The sequence below is a fragment of the Neltuma alba genome, unplaced genomic scaffold (assembly GCF_004799145.2).
Source record: "Neltuma alba isolate B1F8T4 unplaced genomic scaffold, ASM479914v2 tig00011773_pilon, whole genome shotgun sequence".
In the NCBI taxonomy this organism is placed as follows: Eukaryota; Viridiplantae; Streptophyta; class Magnoliopsida; order Fabales; family Fabaceae; genus Neltuma; species Neltuma alba.
In genome coordinates this window covers 1-9479 of record NW_021636396.1, presented here as the reverse complement: position 1 = coordinate 9479, position 9479 = coordinate 1, and the positions used below count along the sequence as shown (strand labels likewise).

At 32.2% G+C, this 9479-nt stretch overlaps 1 protein-coding gene across 1 annotated transcript; it reads left to right on the top strand.

Moving 5' to 3' along the window:
- Positions 1-8807: 8807 nt before the first annotated feature.
- On the top strand, positions 8808-9280 carry LOC114717755 (photosystem II 5 kDa protein, chloroplastic-like). Its single transcript, XM_028902952.1, has one exon. The coding sequence runs from the start codon at positions 8823-8825 to the stop codon at positions 9141-9143; it is 321 nt and encodes a 106-aa protein (XP_028758785.1). The 5' UTR covers positions 8808-8822; the 3' UTR covers positions 9144-9280.
- Positions 9281-9479: the final 199 nt, after the last annotated feature.

The following is a 9479-nucleotide window of genomic DNA, read 5'->3' as shown; positions in this document are numbered from 1 at the left end:
TCCGATCTACCTCTACCAGCGTTCATTGGGTCCGATCTAGTATAGGTTGGCCAATTCCATTTTTGTCTTGCTTTTTCTGTTGGACTCGTTGAATATGGAGGCAAATGTAATTGTTCTAAACATGTGGATTTGTGTGTGCATTGATCTGTGTGTTAGCTGATCTAGTAAATGGTTTTGATCCCCTATTCTTGCCTAAAATTTATTGTCGTCGGTGATCTCTGTCAATGATCTCATTCTTGTCGCCTTTTGAAGCCCTTAAAATTGATCACTTGTACCTCCATTCTCCTTCCTCCTGGTCGCGTTTCCTGTGTAGACACCACTGTGTCTGCTCCTTTTTTTTTCCCCCTTCTATTTTAGTGATGCTCTGTTTCTCAGTTGAATGCTTGTCACTTGAATGGCTCCACCAAATTACTCTATTTATCATCTTCTCCCACATGTTCAATCACTGGATTAATACATTTATCTTTCTATTGAAGAAATCCATATATTTGGATAGAAAGTTGACATTCTGAGCTACAGATCCTGTGTTGTATGATTCTATTCTACGTTTTCATATTGTCGTCGGTGCCATACTCTGAATCATTCTGGAGATTTATTTTCTATATATGTGATTGGATTTTTTTTTTTTTCCTGTTGACAGAATGGTTCTTGTTTTGTGACTCCTATTTGGGTGGGGTAATAAAATTAATTTCTAATTAGATTTAGGATAATATAATTAGTCTCTAATTCAATTGGAATGGTTAGATTTACTATTCCGGTCCTCCATGCTTGTGAACTCCTTCAATGGACAAAAAATTATATGGCTTTTGAAGCAGCTCAGTCCCTTGATTCTGCAAAAGCAATCTCTTTTGACACAAAGCTTACCCACACACACAGCCACATTTGAAGGTCCAGAAAGTTTCTCTCTCTTTAATTATCGGTTCAATTTTGGGTAGTTTTGTCCATAAAATTTCCTTCCTATTTTCATATCATTCTTGAAACTTGTTTTAAAGCTCTTGCGTTAATATTTATTAATTTAGATTACATAAATATATAATAAAACTCTCATCTATGAATTGTTAAGTGATTTGATATTCCTAGCGTGTATGTATGAAGTAAATCTAATTAGAAAGAGTCTTATATTCTAAGGAAGATTAATTTTTTCTGCCGATGAAAGATACTTATATTTCTTTTTCTGAAAAAAGATTCCCTTACACTCTACCACTATATATTGATTCGATTAACCACATTTTGAAAGATGAATATATATTATACATATGATGAGAATGGCCCAACCTTTCTAACTACGAATACTAAAATAAAAACAATAAATCTGAACCTATCTAAGAGAGTCACAGTACATCTTTGAAAAAAGTTCGTTATTTTAACGATTGATTAATATAAAAAGGGCCAATTCGTAAAGAAATTAAAGAAATGATAAAACAAAAACTGACACAAGTATAAAACCTTTCTTCGTATATAAAATTTTATTATAAGGCTCTCTAAATAGATTCTGTTTAGGCTTTGAAAGTTAATAATGAATTAATCACCCTTTGCTATATGGTTGGCCTATTAGCCTATATTCTGAAATTCAGGTAAACAGACTATGCAAACAACATATGTTTTTATTTGGGTAAAACTTATTCATTACTTAATATAGCTTTTACTTGAATATTTTCTGCGCTTTGCTTGCCTCAATCAGTCTTATCTCCATTATTTTTCATAGAAAAATGGATAATGATAAAGGAAAAGCGACATAAGATCCTTACACGGCTAAATTTTTACCAATGTTTGTGCTGAGCAAATATTGAAAAGGAACGACAAGGGATATCATTTACAAGGCCTGGCTGGAATAATATTGAAAAGACATTTTAGACAGTAGCGAGAAAAATTATGACAAGAAACAACTAAACAAAAGATTTGATATATTAAGAAAAGATTGGAAGTTGTGAGAATCACTGATGTCTGGAAGACTAGCATAGGTTATGATGCAGCCACAAATAGGGTGTTTGCCTCTGATGAATGGTGACAACAAATTACTGGTAACTATTTGCATTGCTTGAGTTTTAATTTCAAATATCAATTTAGGCATCGCTTGATTTTGCCTAATTATGTAAACGTAGGTGAATCCCAATTTTAAGAAATTTAGACATCAAGGGTTGATGTTTGCACCAAATTTGGTGAAAATATTCAAAGATGTTATGACTTTAGGAGACTATATGTACGTACCATCAGCCCCACAACCTAAGCCGGCACCTGCTCCATAGATTAACATAGAAGACGAGGAGAATGTTTATAGAGTCATGATGGACAAGAGGAAGGATCGGGGGACAGTGAAGACAAACATTTTGGCATTAGGCCAACAACCAGTGCAGGGCTAACAGATGACTTGGCTGGTTGTAACTCAACAACCTCACAAGTAGTGGACTAGGTGGTCCAAGAAGCTATAAAAAAGGAAGAGGGGTGAGACATCTGATGCAAACAAGAAAAAAATGTTGCTACCTCTATTAAAATTATTGATAGCTTTAGTGTTATAGCAGCTACTTCTACAACAGCGAGCAGCAATATTGAACGATGATCCCCATTCAATTGATAAGGTTTTGGCATACTTGGCTGACATTAAAGAGCTTAATGATGACAATGAATTATATTATGCATGTGCTAAAATACTTGCGCGTTTGAGGTGGGCTAGGCAAGCTTATATGACACTCATGCATAATAAACGCAAGTTGTTGATGTGGTTGATACCGGCACCATAAGATCCAAACACATGGAAGGAACCTGCAGTTTATGACTTACAAATTTCACTGTTGATATTGTACTTTTTAACTTGAACTAATTTCTGTTTTAACGTAAACTAATGTGGCCTATTCTAGGAACTTAATTAATAAGTATGTAATATATTTATGATAAATTTGACTTGTTATTTATGTATTTGGTTTATCTATTTATAGTATGAAAAATATTTAGTTACTAGTTATAATGCTTGCACTTTCTTTTGACCATAGTTACAGGGTTCATCATACAATGGCTAATGGGAATGATAACTCACCGTGAAACGAAGATACATTGGCGAATTGGAATAATGATTCATGGTGGAATGAAGGGAATATAGATGACCATTCAACATGGTTATCCATTATAAAAAATGAATTAACACAATATGAAGCAGTAGGTGCATTGGTTGGTCACTATTATGAAATGTACATGTTTAAACAGCCCTATAAAACTAGTGAGCAGACAGGAAATTTATGGGTACAAGGCATTTTGGCGAGTCACAATAATCCAAGAACGTGTTTTCCACCTCTTATGTGCTAAATTGGAAGAACATGGTTTACATAAGTCTAAGTACATAGGAATTGATGACATGGTCGCAATGTTTTTAAACATGGTTGCACATGGACAATGCAATAAGATGATCTAGGAACAATTTCAATATTCAGGGAAAACTATAAATAGGCAGTTTCACAATATACTACAAGTTTGCCTTAATTTATCGAGGGAACTTATTGGACTTGTAGATCCTACATTTCGTGAAACTCATAAAAAATTGAGGATGATCCACATTATTATCCATTTTTAAAGACATAATTGGAGCAATTGATGGCACTCATAATATATCATGTGTCATCCCTGCTGTAAAACAAGACAAATTTATTGGCAAAAAAGGAATTCCAACAAAATGTCATGGTTGTATGTGATTGGGATATGTGTTTCACTTTTGTGTTGACAGAATGGGAGGGATCTGCACATGATACTTGTGTATTTGACAACGCTATTAAAATTCATCTCCAAATTTCCCTCATCCACCTCCAAGTATATATTTTAAGCTTCAATTAAGCTAATTTTTAATTATTTTATATTTTTATTAATTTCACAATATCACAAATTGTTTCATGAATCATTGGGAAAATATTACTTGATTGATACGGGATATCCAATATTAAATGGATATCTAGGTCTATATAGATCTGAGCACTACTACCTTCCAGACTTCTGATGACAAGTAACATTCTGAAATAGTAACGAAGCCTTCAACTATTATCATTCCAATTCAATATGCACAATAGAAAGAACATTTGGTGTTTGGAAGAATAGATTTCAAATCTTACCAAATATGCATAGTTACGAGTTCTAAATACAAGTGTACATGGTTTGTGCAATAATGGCCATTCATAACCTTATAATGAGACATTCAAGCTCCGACCCCTTTTTCGTATAAGCTAAAAATGGTAATATAGTTGACGAACATGATCAGGTTGAAGCTAGTCAACTATCATCTTTAAATGTAACATCACAGTCTTCATCGCATATGAATCGTGTCCGTGATGCAATCAGAGACCAAATTATCCATGGCTTATCAATTAATTAATTATATAATATTATTTCATTTGACCTTGTCACAATAAAATGAATTGGAGTTAAAAAAAAGGTATTATCCATTGAAATTATGTTTCACTTTATATTCACAATAATTTTTTATGATTTCTCTAATGTTTTAAAATTTAATTCACTCATTAAATTTCACTTATTTATATTAAATTAATTTAAATTCATTGTATTATGTGATTTTTTTTTATCATGTTTCACTTCATATTTACAATATTTTTTTATGATTTCTCTAAAGTTTAAATTTAATTCACTCATTAAATTTCATTTCTTCATATTAAATTAATTTAAATTTATTGTATTATGTAAATTCATTTTTTTTATCATGTTTCACTTTATATTTACAATTTTTTATGATTTCTTTAAAGTTTTAAATTTTAATTCACTTATTAAATTTCACTTGTTCATATTAAATTAATTTAAATTTATTGTATTATGTAAATTTATTTTTTTTCACATTTTATTATTTATTAAAACTCATACTAATTTTGATAATTTTACAAACAAACTTATTTTTATTCAATTATAATTCAAACAATCTTTTACCTAATCTAACTTTTACAAACTAATTTTTTTTAAACTCTAATCCAAATACAATTCACCTTATCCAATTTAACTTTTACTCAATCTTACTTTTCCATAAGTCATATTGGAAATAAGCTACTTTTTTCACCATCAATCCAAACAAACCTTTTAGTTATCAATCATTTTTAGAAAGAATAAATAATATAAAAAATAAAATAGGTTGGAGTCTTTCATTAATATTAGATTAAATGTTAAACAAGTTCTTATATTAAATTAACTTGGGATCCCAGAACGGCCAGAAGTAAACATCAGTACGGCAAAGAGGTAAAGAGGATCTTCAAACGATCTTCCCCACCTTGTGGAGGAGCAACCTCTGCTTCTATCACCAGTACCTAAGTGTCTTGCTTGGCTCCCAGGCCACTGTCGCTACAGTACATTGTGTATATATATACAACAACAATGACCTAAAAAAATGAAATTTGTGAAAAAAAATACTCCTCCGGTCCTTAATATAAGACCCATTTAACCAATTTGATTAGATTAAGGAAGTTAGGTAGTTAGTTAATTATAAGAAAAATGATACATTTTTCCTAAAACACCATGATCATCTTTCTTAATACCCCCACTCCCTCTTCTACTTAATTATGGTTGAGGGAACATCCATAGGGTAATTTAGAGAAAATTGATAAATATGATAAATGGGTCTTATATTTAGGACCAAAACCAACTCAAGAATTGGGTCCTATATTAAGGACCGGAGAGTATTATGACAAAATCAAGAAAAATCATCATACCAAAACAATGTGCGAACAACACAGTCTCTTCCTTCTTTTATCTCTTTGAATTTCAGATGAAATCACTTCGAAAATCCCAGAACGCGATCAAACGACAAAGGGTGATATATATAATTCAACATCGATTTAAGGGGAAAATAAGCATTAATAACTCGAAATTACAAATGAAATTAAATCGGTAACCTTTCATTCACAAAAAAATTTCTTTGACAATTTGCTTTTAGATGAAATCACTCCAAAATTCCTAGCACACGATTAAAATGACAAAGCACGGGTGATGCAAATTAAAAGTTGATTTAAGGAGATAATTACCAACGGCCTGAAATTAAAAGAGAATTGATTATGAGACCTCTCTCAAGTTGTATGTGAATATGCCCCTTATTTAAAAATCATTAAAAATGAGAGATGAAAATTGGAACTGAGATTAACAAAACTTATTAAAAGAGTATTTAGTATGAAAGATTTCTTGTTACGTGGAATTAACAAACCTATTTACACATGGGATTGGAAAATACCATGGTGAGATGTGGTATTTTCAATCTCACCTCAATAGATTTGTCTAATATCATGTAACTAGTAATTGCTCATAATAATATTTTTTTTAATGATTTTATCAATTACAATCGTAGTCCCTATTTGTTTTTTCAATACCTTATACCAAATGAGATATAGATTAATAGTAGTTACGAACAATATGGCTCACCTCGGGCCCCGATGACTTTACCAGCTGTGCTAGACATGGCTGCTTTAGAAAGATGAAGATAAAGTACCCTATTGCTTGTGATGAAACTGTGTTGTTGAACGCTATTTATATTATAGAGTTCAGATCACATATTATTATAGATTGGCCACACGCATGAAAGAGTAAGTGACGCGTATATATGTAAATACCAAAAGATAAAACAAACTTGTGCACAAAATAAAGAAAAATTACAATTAGGTCTCAAAAAAGGGGATTTAATTACCTTAAAGTCAATTAATAAGGGAAGAGTAACCAGTGACAAGTTTTAGAGTTGGGAATGATAGTAAATTCAAACTGGTAACTTGTCTTTGAAACTTTTCGGTATTTTTTTTTTTTTGGGACCTCTTGATAACTCTCCCTGAATAATTATCCGTGAATAAACTTTGTTTATATATTGCATGCGATTTTGAATGTACGTATGATTAATTTTCTTGTGGTTGGTTTTTAATTTTTTTTTCCCTCTATTAGATGTGGGGAAAAATTGTACATGGTTTTCAACTTATTGTGTAACAGTAATACTTATTTTATTTTGAGATTAAATGTTTTATTGTGAGGGAGGGAGAGAGTGAGAGGAGTAGGTAAAAACAACCCAGCAAGCATTTAGTCCATATGGAAGATGTTAAGGCTGCTTAGACATGAGGTCTTCGATCATCAAATCTGAATTGTATGAATGGAAAAAAAATGTCTTTAAAAAGATATATTCCTTGTTTAAGTTTGACAATTGTTAAAGCTAACTAATAGTAGTAGATGTAACATATTATATTAAAAAAGAAATGCAAATAATAATAATAATAATAATAAAATATAATAATAATAATAATAAAGTTCGTCATAAATATAATTTTTTTAATTTTTTTCCAATTAATTAAGCAATATAATAGATCGATTCTTACAACAACAAAAAAGATATTTCATATGTTATAGTAATGTCAAATTTATGTGCATATTTGTTGCATAACCTTCATTTTTTTACATAAGATAAACCCTAAAAGACAACCAAGCAAAGCAGCCTAAATAGACAGCAATGTAGGGAAAACAAAAATACACTTAATTCTTACAAAATACTCCTCCGGTCCTAAATATAAAACTTATTTGTAGTATAATTCATACTAACAAATGGGTCTTATATTTAGGATTGGAGGGAGTATAATAAATAAAAATGTTTATTTGCTTCGCGAGCGCTTCACATTAGGTGAGAATTAAACCCTAAAAGACGAAATGGCAAAAAAAAAAAAACCTATACAGCAAACCTTGGGAGAGAAAAAACTCTAATTATTCCAACAAAACGATAATATGTTTTTTCTGTCCCACATGAGCTTCATGCATATTAGCGGGGATATAATCCGCTAGGTATAATTGGCGTATTTATTTATTCTTTTTTTATTGATACTGTTAAGGGTAAGTCCATGGAGCACTCAAGTAATTCTTTTCAAGATATTTTCAGATACTAGAGGTGAATATATCTCTTAACAAAAATTTGAATCTTTATTTATCATATTATGAAAAATTATCTCCTTCTGCAAAATTTAACTCCCATTAGTAATCTCAATACTTTTTAGGGAAAATTAGGGATAAATCCCTCATTGAAAATTTAATTGGAAAATGGGACCGAGGATGATTGATTGCACAAGGAAAGATTAATTGCACACAAAAGATGATAAGTTGCCAAAAAGAAAAGATAGTTTGCACAAATTATTTTTGGATACAAGGAATTAGTTTGCACATAGGGAAGATGACTTGCACATAAGATTATTTTATTTGTACAAAGAAAAATTGAGTTGCACATCGCACAAAGGAAGATCATTGCACACAAGGGAAGATAAATTACACATAAGGAAAGATAAGTTACATGCACAAGAAGTTAAGTTGCACAAAATCTTTAGGTTCTATTTGCTAATTAATTTCAACAGGAATTTATCCCCAATTTTTCCGGCTTTTTTATGTGACACTGAAAGTCTAAGAACCAGAAGCCCATTAAGAAGTCAAAGAACCAAAAGGTTCAAGAGAATATTTGGGCTTCCAATTTTACTACAAATGATGTTTTCATTTCCTGAATTATTTGCACACTATATTTGGATGTTACTTCTACCTAAATTTAAATCTTTTTGCGCTGCCCAACCTCCAGCTAGAGACTTCCAGGTCCATCAATTTTTGTTCGATTTGGTGATGAAAAGAAGGGAAACAGAAGCCATCCATTCTCCTTCAGATAAACTGCGCTACACGTGGCAGAACCCATGGAGGAATCTATTGATCTAGATAAGGAAACGGATTGTGTCCTTTCTAGTACCCCCAGCTCGGACGATCTTTAATTTAGCTTCCTCTTATTCCCTTCCTACTTTGACACATTTTCGCAGAACCTGAAGAACTGTCCCGCACTTGGCATCAGAGCAACAATGGCTTCCATGACCTGGCTGCTTCATTCATGGTGGTGCAATGACCAAAAACCCCTATCTTCAAACCCCTCGCAGAGCCTCATAGTGGCCAAAGCCACAGAGGGCGAAAGGGTCAGTGTGGAAGCCATGAAGAGCAGAAAGGAAGAAGGAGGTAACAGTGGAAGGAGGGATCTGGTGTTTGCTGGCGCAGCTGTGGCTGCATGCTCCATCGCCAAGATTGCTTTTGCTGAAGAAGAGCCTCAGCGAGGAACCCCAGAAGCTAAGAAGAAATATAATGCTATTTGTGTCACTATGCCTACTGCTCGTGTTTGCCGCAAGTGAATGAATTTAAGTCATTTTGCCTTTTCCATTTCTCCTCGATCACTGTTATTTCTAAGAGCTTCATGTACAATACTATTATGATCATGTAATCCAACTCTCTCTTTCTCATTCTGCATAATTGTGTCTTCTTCCAAATATGAACTATCTGCTTAATCTTCTTACATCCCCCCCCCCCCCAGTTTTAATTTTTTCCTCTTATGATCATAGAATAGGTATTATATGCTTCTGGGTTTCAAAACTTGTGCAAATTTTTGTACAATCTTCTGTAATTAAATCTGATTCCGCCCCAGTTCACAGAACACAAGTTTACCATAGTAAATGTTTGTTTCCAGTGTC

Coding starts and splice junctions, on each gene's coding strand:
- LOC114717755 (XM_028902952.1), top strand. CDS start 8,823: ATGGCTTCCATGACCTGGCTGCTTCATTCATGGTGGTGCAATGACCAA.